This window comes from Cordyceps javanica, chromosome 2 (genome assembly GCF_051103115.1).
Source record: "Cordyceps javanica chromosome 2, complete sequence".
NCBI lineage: Eukaryota > Fungi > Ascomycota > Sordariomycetes > Hypocreales > Cordycipitaceae > Cordyceps > Cordyceps javanica.
In genome coordinates, this window is record NC_139296.1 from 4,580,934 (window position 1) to 4,602,693 (window position 21,760).

Sequence of the window (21,760 nt, forward strand, 5' to 3'; positions counted from 1 at the left end):
GAGATAAAGCAACTGCTTCGAGGTTGGTGTAGTGGCAAGAAGCAGAAGCAGAGTAGTAGAAAGAGGTTTCAGTCCTGCATTAGGATAGAAGAATGATGTATATGCAATTGAGAGAGAGGGTAAGGTGGAGTTTAATTGATGTAAGAGGTGCCGGTGGGTTTTAAGTTAGTAAATGGGACGCGCGACGCGGTCACCCACCACAGCCGCCCACACCTGGCACGCGCCGCCCCATCAGTACCGTGCCCGCCCCCACTTTTCCAGCTTGTTGCAATACTTGAGTTACACAACCACCTAGCATACCCGTCATATACCTTTCCTTATAAAATATTATCAGAAGGTAGTTAGCTACTCCTTTTGTTAGACCCGGGAAGGTCGCCAGAAGTGACCAGCTAGAAGCTGATAACAACCGGTAGCTCGTCAATGTTGACGGGCCTCCGTTCTCTGACTGTGTCAATAGTTAACAGGATCGCGAGTCTACGAGCACGTCACTTTGCATAGTATGTGGTCAGAAGTAGCATGTAGATAGTTGATTCTGTCAATCTAGTAGAAATGGTAACTATCTTAAATACTTGCAAGATTTCACGTGCTTCCAGTCAGAAATGACTGCGCACATGTAACAGTAATCACGACCTGAGATAGCCCTCTGCGAGGCCATATCATAATCACAATATTCTTAAGAGTAATTATATATAGATGACTATTATATTTATTTCAAAAAATTTATAATTAACTGAAGAAGTAGATATATTAATATGAAATTCTTTTTTTTTTTTGGGTGTGTACGTGGAAGTGCCGTGTGCGCGGACGTGTCGAGCACCCATCACAAGATGGTGGTGGGGGCATGGCACATGTACTAGTAAAAAAACCAATACTTTCGCTGCCAAAAGCAAAAAAGCGTGATCCCGCCCGGGCTCGAACCGGGGACCTTCTCGGTGTTAACGAGATGCCATAACCAACTAGACCACGGGATCCGTTATTGCTTGTTGAAGAACGCTTCCTTAATGACTACTATACACTAATACAGCTCCTGTAAGCACGATTGCCATTGTTATTTGTTGAACCTGTGCAAGCAGGCAGATGATGATGGCCTCTAATTGGTCAGGGCGAGGGCTAAGCCAACAATAACTGTAGGCATACTGGCTGTGTATTGTGTGCGACGTACATCTAATGTCTTGTTCGGTATTTTACTCTGCGCAGCCTGTAGTTGATAAATTACGTTGGACAGCATTCACAAGGGAAAAAAGGATGATAGAAGTAGTTTATTGACAACGCAGCCAGGATCCAGGCTTGTGCTACTCTACCGATTTTTTTTTAATTTCCTTGCTTTTTAATTCTTTTTTTCTCTTTTCGTTTTCATTTGGCAGTTAAGCAGTCAGTTTTCAGACAGCATCATGGTGTAGCTTGGGTGAGGCATACACAAGGTCGAATCAGAAGAGCTTGTGCTCGAGGGTCATGTCAGACTCGGGCTCGAGACCAACGCAGGCACGGAAAATATTGGTCAGAGCAGCACGCTGTTTGGCAAGAGCATTGACAACGGGGGTGCCAGGTGGGGTCAAGGGAGCCTTGAGCATGTAGCTGAGGACGCTCAGAACGCTGTGGAACTGTTTGAAGTCGCCTTCAGCAGACTTCCACTGAATACGAGTCATCATCTCAGCAATGATGACAAGATCGATAATGAGGGGCGAGGCAAGTAGAGAGTCCTCGCAAATGTTGAAGAGGGAAATGGTCTGGTGACCTCCCATGAAGATCTCGGCGTAGTACTCATCGAGGGCACGCTTGTTGTCAGCGACGGCAGGCATGTACTTGATGACGACGCAGTGGTCGGGATGCTCGCCCTGCTTGTAGAGAACAGAGTTTGCCTCGACCATGTCGTCAACGACGTTGGACTTGGAGATCTCCTTGGAACGGAACTGCTTCTGAGAGCTCAGGTTCTTGCCGTCGTTGTTCCCAAGGTGGTTGTAGCTGGCGATCGAGGTGAGCTTGATACCAGCATTGATGAGGAAGTCGACGAGGGCAGACTTCATCTTGGTCTGGCCGGACTTGAAGTCATCACCGCCGATGAAGGCGTTGTGCTTCTCGGCGAGCTCAATGGCACCAGGAACAAAGGTGTTCTGAGGAGAGCCGTTGATGAAGGGGGTGCCCTCGAGGATACAAGCAACAGCAAAAATGGTAGAGGGAGAGACCTCTTCGTGGCCCTGCTCGATGGCCTTGAGGAGGTTGTCTGCGGTGTCGTTGACGCCGGGGACAAGGTCAGCGTAGCGTTCCGTGTTGGCGGTCCACATGACAATGACCTTGTCGAGGGCGTTTTTGTCCTTGAACTGGCGAATGTCGGTCTGGATCTGCTGCACATGAGCCATGCAGGCCTTGCTGCCCTCGAGGACGTTGTCGGCACGGTCCTCCTGGTTGGCGGCAATGAAGTCGGGATAGTAGACGGAAGGTAGGGGAACCATGTCGACCATCTCCTTCTTGACCTGGGCCTTGAGAGTGGGCTCGAGAACCTGAGCGCGGTCCATGGCGTCGGCTAGGTTCATCTTGCTGATGTCCCAGCCGCCAATGGTGATGTCGTTGGGGTGGACCATGGGAAGGATGTTGTGGAAGGGAATGTTGATCTCCTTGCTGGTCTTGGCGTCGGTGCCGAGCTTCAGGGTCGAGCCCATGACGACAGAGCCGTAGTAGTTGGACTGGCGAGGGCCCTCCTTTGTCTCCCAGCTGAGGTTGCGGCGGTTGGCAAGGATGCCAGCGGTGACGGTGGTGCCGTTGTTGCCGCCCCAGCCGACCAGCATCATGCCGATCTTGGGGACCTTGCGCTCGACCTTGAACTCATAAGGGGTCTCCTTGGGAGTAGCGACAAAGTTTCCGCTGGCGTCGGTGTCGACGCTGGTGGTGCGATAGGTGTACTTGGATCGAATCTCCGAGTCGGTGTAGGTAACGTTGGGAGAGTTGACCTTGAAGGTGGGGGCGACGCTGGCGGCGGGGATGCCGGCAGCATCAACCAACCCGTTCGAGGAGCCGTTGTTGGATTCCGCGTGGGGAGCCATGATTGACTAGTTGGGGTTGAGGCGGAATTGACGAGAATTGAGAGTAGTGGGCAGGCTTCTTGAATTGGCAGTGATCGATTTACTGGGTTTCGATCGAGTCCGATGCTCCTCCAGTGTCGGCTGAGCAGCGGGCTCCTGCGAACGGGTGGTGAACCCTGGAGGAAGGGGGTCAGCGGTGTTGGTCAAACAAGTGACGAGCGCTCATAATTTGCGCGAGTATCTCAATGGGTCGCCTTACGAGTTGAGGAGGTTGGAAAACGTCTTGGCGGCTTTTTAGCGACCGAGGAAATAGATGCCTCGATCAGAAAGTGTCTGTGTTGTTTTTGGAGGGTGGGTTCGAGACGAGGACAGTTCTAGCGACAGATAATTGACGAAGAGACTGAGATTGGATTGGGGAAGGTTATTTTTAGGGTGCTCAAAAGAGACGATAGCTTTGTTGACTTGGGTTTTGGTGTTTTGGTGTTTTGGTGAAGAGGAGAAAACAGGAGAGAATGGGGGCAGGCTCGGGTTGGGTTGATATACTCAGTACGGAGTAACGCAAGCAGAAAAGCAGCAGCACATGCATGCATGGGCTTTTGGAGGGGCTCAACCTTTTTGGTGGCGGACGCTTGGCTGCGATTGGCTGGCTGCGTTGAACCATCGGATGCGCCAGGGAGGACGGAAGACGAAGACGAAGACGTGGGGGAGGATGGGAGGGAGGTACCTCTGTGGCGGGGTGAGTTTTGCGGGAGGACAGGGCGAAGCAGAGGACAGGGTAGATGTACCTGGCTAACAGGATGAGGACGAACCCGAGGTACCCCGTACCTGTTCCTGTCCCGACAGCTGGACGGCTGGATAAGTACTTTGGTGGTCAGTAGAACCGCAGTTGCCCCACGCCGCGGTCAGGTTTGGCAGAGACTAGTTGCCAGTAATAAAATGGCAGTGGATTAAATGTCATTAAAGAAATGCGCCATCCGCTCCAGTGGCAGCGAAGCGGTCAAGCGGTGAAGATGCAGGCGCCTGCAGACTACCAGTACGTAACTAAAAGCTACCTGCGGGCCCAGGGCGTGCTCGCTGTATCTCTCGGTACTTGACTGCCCGGGCGACTTGGGCATTCAGCGGCTGCAATAGGCACCATTTTATTACACAGCATTTCGATTTTCAAGGACGGAGGGAGGGGGATATTATGGAAAAATGTCATTTGGAAACTAGTTTCTTCTTGAACTACTCAATGTCATGATAGCACCTTATGTTTGTACATTGTGCTGCCCTCCTTCATATACTTAGAGGAGGGGTAACTCGAGGGGCATGTTGCTTTACTGGTACTCAGTAATAATTAACCGACACCCTCAGACCCTCCACAAGCACCATCCTCAATTCAGCAATCCGTCACAGGGCTCAATTGACCAGCCGGTGCCTTGTCTTTCCCGTACTCACGCCTGTCTTGCCGTTGTATCGCACTACTGACCAGTATTTACTGGTAGCAGCTGGCACACGACACACCCCCAGTCTTTTTCTTCCCGCCTCCGCCATGCCCTGCCAGCTGCCCCAACGCTTTGGGCACCTCGGCTCAACTGTCACAAGAGCACCAAGACAACAGGGCGCTCGCAACAGATCCTGAGATGAGTCCTACCGAAACATGAGAGGAAAAAATAAAGACGGATAGTGACATCTCCGTACTACCAGTAACAAACTTTCCGTTTTCCTGATACTGACTATCGAATTGACGTGTTACTTTTGATTCCGCCATCTTCGGCTCGGCTCGGCCTCCTGTCACCCATCTCCATGGTACAGCCAAGGTGGGCCGAGACCAGCTCATTGCTGTGTACAATGGCCATTGAAAAGGGATTCAAATGCTATTTACCAGGAGTCGCTACTCATCTACTTACTGGTACTATCAGTATCAGTAAATCCAGTAGGGAAAGTCGCTGATGTCTGTTGCCGCATGCCACGAGCCGTACTTACCCTGGAGGCCCGTAGTCATGTCAAAGGAATCGCACTCTCGCGGCAGATAGTCGAGCCCGGCCATGTGTCTATCCACAACCGGGACGTTGCAGACCACGCGAGCGGCGCGCCAAAGGGGAACTATCAGGCTGTCGTTTTCTCGCCTCTAGACCACAGCATTTTTGTCTTGCACCGCTGGTAGCTGCGTTTCGTCGATCATGACTACCGGCTGCCAAGACGAAAGATTTACACCCTTGCAGGGTCTTTCAAGGTGTATCTCTCATTCGGGCTTGCCTCTTTTGGCCGTACCGCAGTTTGACGGACGCTCCATAAAGCGTTAGCGGTATCAAGATACTACCGGGATGTTGAACATACCCAGACTCCGTACTATGTATTCTGGCGTCTTGCCAAGACCTACTGAGAGACACGTCCGTCAACACCACTTACCGCTCTTGTAAGACCGCACACCCTCCCTCTCAGATCAATATTTTTCTGAGCTCCATACATTCGATGTTTCTCGTACCCCTTGTTCAACAGTAGAACGATGTTGCGGCTTGCCTTGGGTACGGCTCCGTTTATGGCGTCCCACACGGGTCAGTACTGATAAGCCATAAAGGCTCCGTCACCAGTAGTCTGAATCACAGTAGCACTGCCGCCTCCTTTTAGATAGTTATCTGAAGAAAAGGAAGTGAAGATTCTTCTCTCAGAGGTGACACACTGGACAAATTCCAGCCCCAGTAGTCAACCCCCCCAACCCCAAAGCCAGCGTCGTGTTGCTTATATGCCAAAGTATCTTGTGCTTGCCATTTACACCAGACGACACGACGCCATAAAATGGCAACGCGAACCTCAGGTTCCGCATTGTTGCGCCATATATAGAGAGTACAAGCAATTCAAACTAGTGCATCTTTGAAAATTGCTCTTCTTTCGCAAGATAGAATGACTACGTACAACATCAGCCGTGTCCTCGTCTCCGTCTCGTAGTTCGCCCTGAGCAGGTAGTGAGTTCGCCGAGACACCTCTAAGCGTATCTATGGTGAAGTCAGAAGTTGACACAAAACAAAAAGAGAAGCCACCGGCCTCGAACCAGACCCCTTTAACTGCCGAGAGGAGTTTCTGGAGTACCAAACATACCACACAATGTAGTGCGCTACCAAAAGAGCTCCCAGACAAAATGCCAGACGGTATCCCTTTCCGCCAGCTTCGCAACTCGAGTAGCAATGGTTTGGACGGCAAATTTCATGGCCGGCTCATCTCCCTTTTGCGTCTGTTTGGCCCAGGATCCGGGCGAACCTTTCACAAGCATAATGTACGCAGCCAAGACGGGAGTCGGCGAGAACGCTGCAGATGCATAACTCGCCGATGCCGACGCCAACGATAAGCATCACTACGAAGCCAAGGAAGACCAAGATAACATCCTGCGAGTCAGTCGCAACTGGGGCGTACATAGGATCAAGGTCATCAAGAATCTCGTGCTGAGAGGTGAAGCGTCTTGTACATGCGACGATGATGGCCGGCACGATCTGGTTACGTAGTCGTATTCTGGCGAGGTGACCGCCATTTGCCCCCGACTCAGTCGCCGTTCCTGAAGATGCCCGACCCTATTTTCGAGTGCCGGTCGGACAGCGACCAAGTCAAGCGCAATGATCCCGGGTGCTTCCGGTCTACTGATGAAGGAGCGCCGCCGCCGCGAAGCCGCCTGCGGACATGTCGTGCGAGGAAGACTGGGACTGCAGAAGGTACACGTACGACGATGGACAAGCTTGCATCCCAAGACATCCTAGACAATAGTGTCTAGTTGGCAACCACTTTTCGGTTTCTCAAAATTGATGATAATTCCCCGTGCTCACCAGCCCCGTGCTCACCAGACTGATCAGGAACCATGGCGGCTTTGACAGTTTCAAAATTGGGAGAATAAGCCGTCAGAGAGCGTTCTCTTTCGCGGAATTTCTGCGAGGGCCGGCCACACGATCGGGTGCCCCGTCCGTGAGCGAGGCGGCACCGGCACCGGCTTGTGCCAGTGCCTGTCCAAGAAGAGTCCCGTGCTCGCTGACGCCACTGTCAAGTGCAAGTCTTCAGGCGACTGTGAAGTGTACTACTGCTCTGATGTCGCGGAGCGTGTTGCATGCAACGGGCTCATGGCGGGTGGCTAGCGATACTGCAGGTGCATCGAGTAAAATCCGTAGACGACAGGTTTTGGTGCGTGCTAGAAACCGGACAGATTGTGGGTTGGCAGGGCAAGTTGGTTACTTTCGCTCCAACCAAGTACTGATAGTGGGCTGAACTTGAATTCTAGGCGGCTCTCTTCTCTCCCTCTTTCGTTCTTCCGCGCAAACTCGTCACCAAATCAAGCCCTGCCGCAACATCAGCCACCCACCCCAACCATCATTACCAGAGCCACATCATCTTATCGATTGTTTTTGATTTGAAAGGCTCCAATAGCCGTACCTCGTCAATGAAATAGAACGCTACTTACTTTCTGACTCTGGATCTATTAGTACGAAGATATAGTGCAACGGTGTAGACTAATAGTTGAATCGATTTGATTAAACAGTGTAAATAGCTCATTGATTTAGCCGGTGGATCAATCGGCGGCGTGGAAAAGAAAGACAGCAAGTTAGAACCACTGATACTTGTCTCCAAATATGGCTGGTTCGAGAGTACAACATCACAGCAAGGGAAGTTAGCTTCGTCCACCTGGGCACCGTTCGTTGGCAACCCACACCTGTGCAGCAGGGTTGTAGACAGGTACAGAGGCAAGTCTGCGCCAACCTCGTACGCGTGTGTGCTCAAGATGTTTCACTATCCAGGGAAGCTTAATAATTGGGATAAAAGATAGAATACTAGAGCTTCTGGCCGACCCGGTGCTTCAGTCGCAGTCACAATGCCAAACTATGAATGAGTAGACAACAACCGAAGGCAGCGAAAGCGACCTCGGTGTGAGCACGATTATTGAGAACGCGGTGGAAGCTCTGTAGTCTACGCTATGGTTTACCTATTCACAGGGATTCAGTTCCCTATTCATTCAGCAACCACAGCATACCACACATCTTCGCCCACTACGGACCCTGTCCTTCACAGCCAGCACGCTGTCCTGGTGGCGATGAGGGGCACCATGGTGGACGGAGAGTAACTACAAATGGCAAGTGTTTCGTACTACGTCACTATAGAAAAGAAAGGCCTCATTCACCAGCATGAAGAAAGAGCCGAAAAACGATATTATGTTGCGCACCAGTATGTACTGTGGTTGTGGTATCTTGAAAATGCAATGCCATGCCATGCCTGCCGGTTCGCCACCTGACCCACCCAGTCTCTGTTTCCGCCCTCCCCAGAAAAAGGAAAATAAAAATTCAATTCAATTCAGTAAATAAAGACAGACAGAAAATAGGCCAATATTCCTGCTCTCCTACAATCCCCAAGCGTTGTCGGGATGTGGGGGCGTTACGCACCCTCGCCCACATCGAGGACTTTGTCCTGACGCGTCAAACTCTATCTTGCAAGTGGATAAACGAGTCGGGTAGAATTGCATCGTTGGATTTTCAGCTGTCCCGTGCCAAGAAGGGTAAATTTTGTGGTTTTTTGTTTTGTCTTGTTCGTCGTCGTCCTCTTTCTCTGCTCCGTCGTTGGTTTGCGCCGGGGGGGGGCGGTTCAGAGAGCGGGCATGTCGGGGACGCAGGTGCCGATGCAGCCCTCGTAGAAGACGCCCTGGAAGTATCGCTCGCAGTTGGGCGGCGCGGTGCACTTGTAGCGTGCCGGGCACTCTTCGGTGTTGGAGCCGGTGCCACACCGGATGGTGACGGGGTCCCGGTCCACGCTGGGGTGACGGTGCTTGTCGAGGGGGAGCTGCTTCGGCGCGCCGTGAGCAACGACGCTGAGGGCGCAGAGCACCGTGGACGTCTTGACGAGCATCCTCGGTACGTCGTAGTAGAGGGGATCAGTAGCAAAAAAATGAGATGTTGATCAAGGTGAGATGGGTTAAAAGAGATTGCAACGAAATTGTAACGAAATCCCAACGGGCCAAAAGGGCCTCTAGTTATATCGGTCCGGGAGCGCTTGCGTGGCCTCGAATGGCTAACTCTTTTGGTGAACGGGCCCTCGACCCCGTCATCGAATGTTGGATAAAGCGCCACAGGAGACGCATACGTGATGCGAGCCAACCCCCCCGGACACGCCGCAGCAGAACTTGGATGGCGCGCCCAAGCCTCACGAAGCTTCTCGGGCTTAGCGGCGGCTGGCAATCCACGCGAGAGCGGAGGGCAGCATGGGCTGCATGTAAGTGTTCCACTCAAGATAACAGACTTTCTCTAGATGAAGCTACGGGGAGCTTGCCGCGATGCTCATGGCATGTTGACGAATGCGGCAAGGCCTTCGGACGCTCTGGCTGCTCAGATATCGGACGCCAACTTCGAAGCGCAACGCTTTGTAGTACTCTAGTTTACCATGTTCTTCCGTCACTCATCTTTGTGTAACTACATTGAAATGCTGTCCTATCATAAACAGATGTTGTTGTTGGGATAGTAATGGCGTTCCGCTGATAGCCCGCAGCATGCCGTACCAGAAGACTCTCCTGCCACTGCGCCATCCATCACTCGTTGGTCGCATTCCCGCCCTTTGGTTGCAAACAGTACATTCGCGTGGTATGCTATATCAGATAACTCGTAATAGTAGTATATGATGCCCCGTTGGAGACGATTGCTGGTGGACAGCTCAACAAAACCAACTCGTGTGGTGATGGGCGGTCTGCCACGAAAGAAAGAGCACATCCTATTCGACAAGACCAGACCTAACGCTCGTATTGACGACCCGCGTCTATAGCTTTGCTTTAAGAATTTCAGCCGGTGACATTCCAAGGCTCGCTCAATTCCATATATTTAGACATTTGACGCCACGCTCGTCACTGGGCGCGCCCTTGCGGGGGAAAGTTTGGACGCGTCAGTGATCCCGTATAAGAGAATCCGCCAGTTTCTTTTTAGGTATCGGTTGCGCCCCCTTCTGTTCAGCTAGAGATGGAACAGTTCGTGTTGGTCTTGTTGATTATTGAATTTTTTGGCCCGTCGTGGACCGTCGAGGACGGACCCTTGTCGGCGGATTTCTGTCAACGCGGCCCGCCGTGGCTGAGCCGCCCTCTCTGGGGATAATTATAGCACCGCAGCCATTGATTGGGACCCGAAGCGAAAAAATAGCAGCGCGTATGGCGCTAGCAGGTTCGGTTGCAGCTCGTAATTCTTCACGTTTCGGTCCATGCTCCGAGATTGCGGGACAAAGGCGCGGGCTCCGAGTTTGCCTCGCCGCGCGCCGGCCGTGGTCGTGGTGGATCTTGCCGGCCTCCGTGGCGCGGCATCAGCGCACCCACATAAACCCCGGCACACCGCTCAGGATAATTGCGACCGGTCTTTTTTGTCACGCGACAGTGCCAGGGAAAATCAAGAAGCCCGTAAAGAGGCATGGATCAAGCTTCTATGGGCCGCATGAAGCTGATTTACCTTGCATGTTTCGTGTGGTCGTGAAGAAAAACATGGAGGTGGCTTGTCAACAAGTCCGTTTCACCACTGCTGCAGATTTATGGAATGACAGCTACCCGGCACCCGTCGCTGACATTGCACCCGAAATGGTAAACTCCGGGCCATTATTAGAAGCTTCTCAGCTGTGCCGCTGTCAGAATGCAAACTCTAATTCTGTGTGAGGCTCTGCATAGTAGATGCTTGTCATGGGCACTCGAGTGAAGCTACCAGCTGACACTTGACTCTGCCATGACAGCTCGCTGGGTATCGCCATGACTTGTAACGAAACCCCCCCCCCCCCCCCCCCCGCCCATAGAGAAAAAAAAAAAAAATTCGTCAGCATGCACTGGTCATTGACCTCGTGACTTGTTGGCGGTTTAATTGACTAACCGCCGCAGCCCCCTCTAGCCGCTGACACTGGTTATGGTGTATCATGATCCCGGTGTTTCATGTCAACTTCGACGTCACACAGCGCCTTTTCACACACTGTTGCAGAAAATGGGGGGTTGGCACGACGGACATGTGATTAAAGAGTCATTTTACGTTTCTTGGAAAATTGTTTGCGAAACAACAAGTGCCCACATGCGCATGATGCAGGACAAACGGCGCTGCCGATGGGTGACTCTGGGGCAGATTCGTGACGCGCGCAGGTTTCAGCATCTAGCTGTGAGAAATAGTGATTGATCTGGTCCCGGTAAGCGGGTTGTCAGTACAAATTCGACTGAATGCCTTTGTATGCAGAACTTGTACCTAGTAGAGCTGTTCTTATTCTTTCCTTTTTCTTCCTCTCCATCTACTTGCGATAGAGATGCCAGCCTTCCCTACTAGTTTTTAGATCCTGAAACCGCTGGAAACAAAGGCACTTTGTTTCGTGAGGGCCCGTCAGACAGTCTAAGCCTTTGCGAGAAAATCGCACGTTGTGATGGAAAAGACAGGGTTGATGACTGGCAGACAAAGTCATCGACAAGCATAAGCCATTCGCATTTGGTTGTAGTAAGCGCCAAAGTGGGCAGACAATTGCGCTGCAATGGTAGAACTGGTGGCCAGGCAGGGTTCAATGATTAAAGAAATCGTGATCAGACAGCTGTAATTCTATAAACGGCTAGAGCAAAGATTCTAGGCCCTTTAGGCCTGTCACGCTGTCATTATGCCGATGGAGAATGCAGGGAGGGTTGGCGAGGCTGTTTAGCCGGAGTGTTCCGAACGAGCCCATACCTAACCGCACTTATACGAAGCACGCATAATACTGGTACCCTGCCTGCATTGGACTTGCTCACCGCAGACCAATCGTGCGGCCGGGAGTAACCAAGGAAAAAAAAAAAAAGCAACTATGAGGCTCTGCCCACAGCTGCGCTGCATTGATGGGTAACTACTGATGCTGGTACTACTCAGTACCAAGCGTGCTGCCATCTGTGAGCTGGACCCTGGCAGCCTGGCTACTGGCAAGGACGCACGCACTACGAGCAAAAAGTGTGGGGAACGTCAAGATGATGATCAACGAAATATGCACTGTGACAAAAACTGAGGCTGTGATTTTGCGGTTCGAGAGGAGCAAAAACTCGAATGCAACCAAAGCACATCTCCATGTAAGTAGTTCAGAGACTGGCGCCATGCATAGGCAATAACACTGTTTGGCCCCCTCAACTCCGCATGCTTGGCAGGTTCGAGAGGTGGCGACGATGCGTTGAACCATGCTCAGAGGGTGGGTGTTGCGTGTCGTGTCTTGTAAGTTGCGCTATGGGAAATGGGAGATGCAGGAGCTTGGACGGTGGTGTGGCTTGTGTCTGATTAATGCCACTTGTGGGAAGAGAAGCTCACCGCTGGTCAAGAGGTACAGCATTTCCGATCTACCAAGACATGAAGACAGGGGGGGGGGGGGGGGATGAGCCTCGTGGTATAGGAGGTGGAGGCATTGCAGCTGGTAACTGCTGGAGGATGCCATCTGCAGGTGATGGATGTGGTTGAACAGACTGTTACTTACTAATTAGAGTCCAATGATATTGAGGGTTTTGAGAGAGTTCTTTCTTCCATGCGACTTTTACTCATCTCTATGCTGGAATTGATCGAAACATGAGACGACGGTAGAGCAACAATATATAAGGTCCCACGAACCTGACAACGTACATATTAACACCTGTTACGACGGGTTCCCATTGCCCCTCCCCCTGTAGTCGGAAGCAAGACAGGGACCTCGAATAGGGTTGGATCGGGGCTGCTGGTTGGCTGGTTTCGAGGTACAATGCTGAAGAGCAGGGCCGAGTGGAGTTGTCCTCGAATTGGGATCCATCACGACAAAGGTACATGCGAGGGGGGGTTGTTACTCAGTGCTTTCTTAGTACAGACGTTGACGGGTAAGTACTATTAGGCTTCACCCGGCAACGAGAGAGACAGGCTCCAAGGACTATAGTATCCTGGGCTGGTCCATCTACCAACTGAAACCCAATGTCGATAAAGTCGGCTCCCTTTCTCATGCAGCCGCGCGCGCCCGCATCATTTCCATTGCCAATTTATCAGCATTGAATATTACTCTACTTGCTACTTACGGGTGGCCTTCTGGAACCAGCAGATTGTTAAGGAATGCTACCACAATGACATCACTCAGAGCAGGTTCCACGGCCCAAGAAGGGTCATTGTACTCCTTCGCGAAAAGGGTAGGGTGGGTGGGTGGCTCACGGTGGCCTACTGGTATCTCAATCGAGTCCAATCCCAGTCGTGAACGGGCAAGGGGGGGGCCAAAGGCCCAGAGGGAAATAGACTACTTTTTACCAAGCCCAGGGCTGGTCCACACCTGATTTGTTCTCCGTAACATCGAGAACCATGGGGGGAGATTTGCACAATGGCCCGTTATTGCATTCCAAGTCATCGGCGACTACTGGCTCATAACCGAGCCTGCATGTATGATTAGTTCAATGAGCAATTTATTTGTGACCGTGTAATCCGTACACGCGACTAAAAGTGGTCGCGTGGTTGTCGAACCAAGGGAGGGTCTTTCACCAGACACGGCTGGCACTGATGAGTATATTGGTCTTGCGGGAGTGAAGAGCCAACCGTTGCTGCAAGTGTTTCTTTTTTTACACTGCCAAGCACATGGCAGAAGCGTGTGAGTGAGTGTGTGGTGTGGCGTTATCCCTTGAGCGAGCTTGGTCGGAAAGGGGGAGCAGCCAGAATGCGCGCAGACGAGGTGGTGATGTTTATTGGGATACACTGACACGAGACTCTGAGAGGGGCCAAATCCACTAGATCCGAATCAGGGCAGCCGAGAAACAGGCCAGCTATTGGCGCAAATAGAAATGCTGAAGTCATTCAGCACCGATGAAATACATTAATACCTGGCGCTATGCGCGCCATGTCCGTGCAATTTCAGGTACCGGAGGACGGACTCAGGGCCCAGCGGCGCTAATGCCAAAACTGTGGGCACGACAGGGCTTTCGTCTATTATAATCTCTTTTTCAGTCGACGTGCAATTTCTTTTTGTTGTTACGGTCCTGAACTGAAGACGAGGACGGAAGAATTAAGTACTCAGTAGTCCATTATGTGGCGAGGTGGTATTTTTTTTGGAGTCTTTGTTTGGTGGGTGCTGGTCAGACCACCTACTTACTCAGTAGTCGACCCGTTTGTCCTCCAAATGTGTGGCTGATATCTTGTCTTGGTGTTGCGCAAGGGAGAAGGAGCAAAGAAGAAAATAAAAAATCAAGAAAAAAATGGAGACAGAGTACGCAGCGAGAATGTGTCTGGATAGTATTGCCAGTCCGAGTAATGATGTCGCTCTCAAAATTTGTCATGGACACTTATTATTGGCCGACTGTTGATGGTGCATGGCAACGGGCGGTTGCTCGTGTAGCGACTAGAACAAGGTGAGGGCATGGCAAGTGACTAGCGTGCAACCTCGGGAACGTATAGGGACGTATAGGGAACGATTGATCATTTAGTCAGTAATCTGTACTCAGTAATCTGTACTCGTTAATCCGCACTCCATACTTGCATTGACGAACAAGTAACGAATCACCGAGGTTGTCGCCATCCACCGCGCGCACCGCAGCGCCTGAGCCTTGTATGTATAGTGTTAGTTAGTACCGAGTTGGTTAGTTGGCAGGAATAGACTGTCAAGTCTCGTATCCGTGCACAACCAACCACCACCGGCTCACCACCATGACCGTACTAATACCTACCTGGAGACGGCCAAGGCGCGCCAGCCAATATATGCTGGTATTTTTATTTATTTATTTATCCATCTATTTCACACATCTTTAAATTTTCGGACTAACCCTTCCTGACCAGGTGGTTCTCCAAGGACCAGGACCCGGCCGCCGGCGGAGCTCCTTCTAAGTTCTCAGTCAGGGTCGGTCAGGGGACCAGCCAGCCAGCCCAGCCCAGACGAACTAATAACGCTGGGACTGGACCTTGCCGAACCCCAGCCAAGCAGCCACTCTCTGCATTCGAGACACTGTCCGCATCACCAAGACTTGTCCCTCTAACTGACTTTGTTTCCAAAAACCTCTTTTTAATTTTTTCCCTCCCCCGTACTCCTGTTTCTCTTCCTCCTTCCCGTACTACGCAGCCGGAAACCGCGTTTTTTTCTCTCTCTCTCAGCGTTTTATGCGCGCCTCGTTTCAACCCACGTGGACGTTGAGTAACTTCTTCAGCGCCGCCACTTTCTCTCCGGCCGCCCAATAGCTTTATCCACCTACATGTGTACAACCTCTGCTCGAACAAAGCCTCCGATTTGTCCACAACAACGCAACAACACCATACAAAAGAAAACAAGACATAGTCTGCTGCACCGATCCATCAAGCCATCTTGCCAACTCTCGTCGTTTCATTCGTGGTAGTAGAACAAGAGAGGGAAAGAAAGAGACGGCTTCCAGAAACGACAGTCACTACGTAGTTGGTGAAGCACGCCACTATACGGATTACAAACGGACAATTCCAGCAAAGTCACCAACCGCTACGTCGCCTGTTCTTTTCTTTTCTTTTCTTTTTTGCAAAGACGACAAAGGCGAAACCTCAACCGGCTCATTTCGCTATCCAATGTCTGAATTACCAAAGCAATAACACCACATACGACGCGATTTTGTATTCACTCCGCAGGAACGACCGGCGAGGCCCTACCAGCACATCATGGCCTTGCCGCGAGAGTCGGCGTTTTTGCCAACCATAAAGTGCTCACAATGTGGAAATGACGTCGAAATTTCCATGATGGGAGAGCACTTGTGCAATGTCCCAGACACTCCAGAATGTAGTGAGCTCCGAGCCTCGGTGGCCCGCGCCGACGCTGACAGCATCATAGTATCGCCTCCCCTCGGGGCTCAGGAAACATTTGCAAGCGCTTACCAGACCACGCGCAACAAATACTTACAAACGCCACCTCCCGTAGACACGAGAGCTGCAAGTATGGACAACCTCCTCCACACATTCAGAATCATTCTCAACCTAAGTGGCACCTGGCAGATTCACTAACAGCACTCACAGACCGATATCTGAACCAGGGGCAGATTTCACCAACCAGCCATTCCAGCAGCTCCCGCGATACCTCACCTAAAACACCAAGCCGACGCTCCGGCGCAAGCAAAAGGTTCAACGACGACTATGCCCCGGAAATCGCCAACCCAGATGACGGACAGCGATCCCCCCGAGGCTACGGCCGTCGACCCGGAGGCTACGGCGGCTTCGGCAACCCGACACCAGAACCAGAGAGCACCGAGGCGACAGAGCCGCCGTCCAAAGAAGCGCCTGCAGCCTCATTCTTTCAGCGCATGGGCGAAATCGCTGGCGGGTACGGCGGCTTCGGCGCTCGATCCGCCCCGCCGGAGAAGCCCGTCGAGACGCAGCCGGAGCAGGAGCCGTCCAAGGAGGCGACTGGATTGTTGCAGCGTATAAACGACTTTGCTGGCGCTGCGCTCGATGCTGGCCGTCGACCTTCAGCCCCTAACAAGACACCAATACCAGACAGGACAGACTCTCTGCAGCAACTAGATTCCTTGCCTGACCTGACAGTTCCCGAGCAGAAGCCACCCGCCAGAAAGAATGGATACGGTGGTTTCAACGAACCAGCACTTGGCGATACCAGTAGTCGGGGCATGGCCCGCGCAGAGACCTTTCCACGCTCCTCAAGCTCCAACGATGTGCCTGGAAATCGATCTCCAGGTTTCGGCCTGCAGCCTGATATGCAGCGCCGCCCATCGGCACCTCTGCCAAGAGGCAGCGACGTCCGTCGCAAGCCGTCCATGGGGCCCGATACCTCGCGACGTCCGCCTCCTCGCACGAGTTTGATCACGCCCAGATCCAACACCTCTTCCGTCGATCTCGACAAGGAGTTTGGCATCCGCAACCCCTACCACACCCCTACCGACTCCATGTCCTCGGGCTACTCGTCGCAGAGCGAGCACAGCTACTTGCCGGCGAAGAACAGCCCCGATCGCTCCGCGGAGCGAAACAACCCTGGTTTCGCAAGTCGGCCCCGGCAGCCCCGGCAGCCCCCTAAGCCCGACAACAGCGCACCGCCGCGACGCGAAAATGCGCGCCCCAAGCTTCAAATCGACCCTGCCATCCAGGCACCTCAACGTGGACCCGACCGCTTCGTGGAATCTCCCTACAGCGCATCGCCTCGAGACCGGTACGATCCGGCGATCCAGTCGGGTATTCCTGGTGGCGGCCGGGGGGACCGGTACGGCTCGCCGCCCAGGCAGTACGGCTACAGCGACGCCAACAGCAGCAGCGCCCGATCCGACCGGTACGGCGCCGCGATGCGTTCGCCGCTCCCCGCACCTTCTCGTCAGGGCTCTCGTGATGGCGGCGTGAACCCGCCATCGCGCGGTGACTGCAAGGCATGCCGCGGACCCATCACGGGCAAGAGCATCTCGTCGGCCGATGGCCGCCTGACGGGCAAGTACCACAAGGCGTGTTTCGTGTGCTCAACGTGCTCGCGACCTTTTACTTCGGCCGAGTTCTACGTCCACCGTGACAGGCCCTATTGCGAGATTCACTACCACAAGCTCAACGGCAGCCTATGCGGCGCCTGCGACCGTGGCATCGAGGGCCAGTATGCCGAGGACGAGGCCCGCGTGAAGTACCACGTCGGCTGCTTCCGCTGCCTCGACTGCGGCCTCTCCCTGTCCGACGGCTACTTTGAGGTTGACGGCAAGCCGTACTGCGAGCGCGACGCCTGGCACCGCGTAGAGAGCGAGATGCCGCCGCTGTCGCCGCCCTTCCCGGTCGAGGCCGATTATAGAGGCGGTGGCAGCCAGTCGATGAGAGCGGCCCCCGCGCCGCCGAGAAGCAGAGACGGCAGGGGAGGCCAGGCCAGCCGCGGCGTCGGCGCCGGCATGGAGAGAGGCCCATACGGCGTGGCACCGGGCAGCCGCGGACGTCTCAACAAGCGCATGACACGCATCGGCGTGATGTAGATTCTCATATACGAATGCGCGTGGCGCAAACCTGGCTTATGAATACCCGGAAATGCTGGACACGGTCAACTCGAAACGATCTGACGGAAGAAGAAGAAGAAAATTCGTGATTTCCCACCTGGACTGCTTCTTGTCCAACTTATGATACCCCCTACTTGCCGAATAGTGTCTCGATTTCACCATACTTGAAAAGGCGAGGAAAAGAGCTAGGGGATGTAGCATTCATCCATGAAAGCTCTCGTCTCATTTCTCTATTTTGCTTTAATTCTTTTCGTTGAAAATGCATCTATATTTAATCTTGGGGCTTTGTACGTTTTCTTTTCTGTTTGCTGATGACGATAAGAATTTTTCCCTTCTTTTTTTTTGCGGTATACTTTGTTTTGTGGCAGTTTACCAAGTACTGCTTGGGATACTCTTTGGGATTATTATTAGGATCAAGGGGATTATTCTTTTCTCGGTTCTGCTTTTGGATAGTACACTGCCCACAGGCCTCACGAGGCTTTGTCGTGTTTTTTGTTTTAGCAGTAGTTGAACTTGGGATACCCCCCTTTTTGTGGGAATAAGCACATTGCGTTTGACGATTTATTGATTTCTCCGTCTGTCTGTCTGTCTGACTGCCTCGAGATGCCCGGAGTGATTGTAGGCTGCGTGCAGCGTCCTTTTTGTCGTCGAAACCTGTTCGGGGCCAAGGGCGAGGGAAGCTGCAAAAACATGACGCTCCCCAATATTTGTATCATACTGGGCTCCTTTGGGACAGAGACATCTTTGGCCAGCGCGTACATGCCTTTTTTTTCGCAGGAGGATGTGACAGGTAAAACGTACGCGTGTGTGAGCTGTGAAAATAAATAAATAAAAGAAAACACCGACCAAGAAAATGCGTGCCGGGCCCGGGGCATCTCCGAGGCTTCGCGGGTTGTGGCGTTTGCTAGTGTAGAAGACCTACGTGCACCAGAACTGGAACTGTGGCATCTTTGACGCGTCACCGAAGCAGCCGGGCTTATTTTGGGCTTTCTTTCTTTCTCTCCTTTTTTCCTTTCTTTTCTTCGGGAGACCTGGCTGCCTTTGTTGTTGTTTTGGCTTTGGCCATGCCGCGCTTACGAGGCCCCCCCCCCGGAACTTGACATGCAACGGTCAGGCCCCTTCACGAGAGAAGCGATACTTGAACAACGGGAACCCTGATTCCTGACTCAAATCAGGTTGCAGGACATTGCGCTCAGTTCGCTTTTTAGTTGGCATGTAACAGTAAGTAAAATGCTGCGCAGCTTGGAAGAACCCCCCCGTTTGCGACCATTGTTTCTTTATTGGTCGTCAATTGAGTGTTGGATGGACCATGCCAATTTCTTGGCCACCCATCATTACGCCAAGTAGCCACTGAGCGGGCGACATGGATCATGAAAGGATGATGATTGGGTCGCAAGTCGTCATCCAAGAAATGGCGACAATGGTGGCACCGCGGCTTTCCGCGGACAAATGCCAGACTAGACGTGGCTCTGCGAGCAAAACTTGTACTCAGTGCTTAATCACTTCCCAATGTGGTAGGCTCTTCAGCTATTTTCAGCATACTTGGCCTAAAAATCAGGCTCTCGGTAATCCGTAGAGTCTTGGCATCTGGAGGCTTTATCGCTCTGAGCAAGGGTAGTTATTCCCTGGACTCGGATGATTTTGTCCCTCCTTTGAGAGTGGATAAAGAACCAGCTTAGATCTTTGCCGCTTCGAGTTCTTTCTCTGTTCGTCGATTTATCAGCTTGCAGTACTTAGTAGTTGGCCCCCAGCTATTAAAGCCATTCACCTCTCGTTTCTTTGCTACCTTTGCGACAGAGATGGTCATGGCTTCGCAGCTCTCCTTCACCTCGGCTGCTCCCCATGTCTTTTCCCTGCAGACACTGCGGGTGGACCAAGATGAGGTCTGGTGTTTGCGGACCGGACAATTCATTGCAAATATCAGCGGGAAGTGCGGGAAGCTAGGAACCGGAGGCTACTGGCAGTATGGGCCTTGCTCAACTCGAATCAACGCCGCGCGTTGCCCCCCCCGTCACCCTTTTGCCTTCTTTGGTCTGTTACTAAACAGTGGTCCGACGAGCTGGGGCGGCGGCAATTACAGGCATTGGCCATCTTGGCGCTGGAACCTGTGGGCATGCGATCGCCGTCCATTTTTTTTTTAAAAAAAGGAGAACGCGCAAGCTCCAGATGCCGATTAACCGCAGGTGAAGGGAAGAAAAGAAGTTGACAGAACGAAACGAGATGACTTGTGAAAGTCTTCAAAGGCAGCTTTGCTCACTTGCATTTCGTACAGCTTTGAATCGGTGCATGTGCAGGATATTTGAAGGGTCAAACTCTTCATTCCTGGTCACTGGCTTTACTGCAGCCAGTCAGTCAATCAACTACACTCCATCCTTGTTGGTCTGATGCTGTATATCAGTGACAGATTCCTGGGCAATCGTTGCGCAATACTATGAGAATCCCTGCTCCCAAGTGACGATCGTGTGCCATCTCTGTAGCTGCGAAATCCACCAAAGTTTTGGAGAGACCCAGCCGCCAATCTTTCCTTTTTATTATTCGCGCCCATATTTACAACGCTCTGCTCTGTTACATTTGCGACTCGGGCTGCATACATGCCTTGAATGTCGTTGAGCCGCAGCTTCTTGAAGTAGCTACGATGCAACTGCCTTTCTGGGGGAAATGGAGCTAGCCATTTAGTATGCCGATTTGAAACCTCCGCTTTCTTAGTTTTGATGGTCTCTATGCATGGATCGTATCGCTGCTGCCCGAGTATCTGCGTGTATCGCGAGATGCACAGTCTCCGAGGCAGTGATACGCGGCGCCACTTTCCCTGCAGCAAACCACGAATCCCCCCTGTAGATCAATTGCGTGACCAACTTGGAGCCGTTGATCAAAGTTTCGCATCAAATCTAGACTGATGATAGTTTTGCGAATAAGACGACGAGAGGCGTAGTGAGTACGAGTTATTGGTCCTAGTCCTTACGACTTGCACTCAAAACTGGCGGCGAACCTGACCAGACGATTCGAAGCGGCCCATCTGCCACGTACCACTTATGTCGCATATACAAACTACCATCCACCCAAGTTCCAAGTTCTTATCACTGGGATTTCGATGGCAAATAGCAACGGCTGCTAGCGCCGTGGCACGACCGGTGCAAGCGGGACCGAGTGGAACTCTGCTCAGCGTCGGAACAGAGACAGGCAAGTCGAGCATGGAGTTCTAGTACAAGTCGAGCATGGAGTTTTCTGAGAGCGTATCTTGCATTTCAAAGGAAAGTACTACTGTATGACTTTGAAGCTTCAGCTGATAGTAGGAAAGGATCCGGGGTGATCTGTTGTCGCGGCGCGCGGCCGTTCTCGATATCCGCGGCGTCATCCGTTCTCGCCAACCTACCAAAGTTGATCTGCCGGCAGAGCTTCCAAAACGAGTAACATCAGACAAGACTGGGACCCCAGTGATTTTCAGTTTACGTGTGCCTATCCCAATACAGCCGCCGACCCCTAGTTATGCGTCCACCCCAGGGCATACGTGTACTGCAGATAGGCATGGAAAAAACTGTGGTTGAAAGATTGATAAAGCTTTCGAATTTGATATTTATTCCACCCCCATAACCAGTTCCCGTACACATTGGTACTATTTCTTTCTTTCCTTCACTACTGCTTCATGCTTGTTACCGGGGCCCAAAGGCTTTGACTGGCATATACTAGTGATTTAATTCTTCTAAGAAAGGGAGAGCACTTCCGCCAAAACTTCACATTCTTTCTTCATTTTTCTTGGCTTTGCTCTCTATTCTCTAGCAAAGCTCTAGCAAAGACGTTTATAAGCCGCCGCTGGCGTTGCCTCTTCTACAAACGCCCAAACAGGGCCGAGCACCCTCCCTTTTGAGTGACTTCT

General features: G+C 52.1%; 3 protein-coding genes and 1 non-coding gene across 4 annotated transcripts; 1 reads left to right on the forward strand and 3 right to left on the reverse strand.

Moving 5' to 3' along the window:
* Positions 1–897: 897 nt before the first annotated feature.
* On the reverse strand, positions 898–971 carry V2A60_003865. Its single transcript has one exon. It is a non-coding gene; the product is annotated as a tRNA-Val (tRNA).
* A 456-nt stretch (positions 972–1,427) lies between these two features.
* V2A60_003866 (inositol-3-phosphate synthase INO1) lies at positions 1,428–3,038 on the reverse strand (the record flags this gene model as incomplete). The annotated part of the gene is made up of 1 exon (XM_083255191.1): positions 1,428–3,038. The coding sequence occupies one exon, from the start codon at positions 3,036–3,038 to the stop codon at positions 1,428–1,430; it is 1,611 nt and encodes a 536-aa protein (XP_083111317.1).
* A 5,571-nt stretch (positions 3,039–8,609) lies between these two features.
* V2A60_003867 (uncharacterized protein) lies at positions 8,610–8,870 on the reverse strand (the record flags this gene model as incomplete). Its single annotated transcript, XM_083255192.1, has 1 exon — positions 8,610–8,870. The coding sequence occupies one exon, from the start codon at positions 8,868–8,870 to the stop codon at positions 8,610–8,612; it is 261 nt and encodes an 86-aa protein (XP_083111318.1).
* A 6,710-nt stretch (positions 8,871–15,580) lies between these two features.
* On the forward strand, positions 15,581–17,865 carry V2A60_003868 (LIM domain-containing protein; the record flags this gene model as incomplete). The annotated part of the gene is made up of 2 exons (XM_083255193.1): positions 15,581–15,851; positions 15,932–17,865. 2 exons carry the CDS (start codon positions 15,581–15,583, stop codon positions 17,863–17,865), a joined length of 2,205 nt encoding a protein of 734 aa, XP_083111319.1.
* Positions 17,866–21,760: the final 3,895 nt, after the last annotated feature.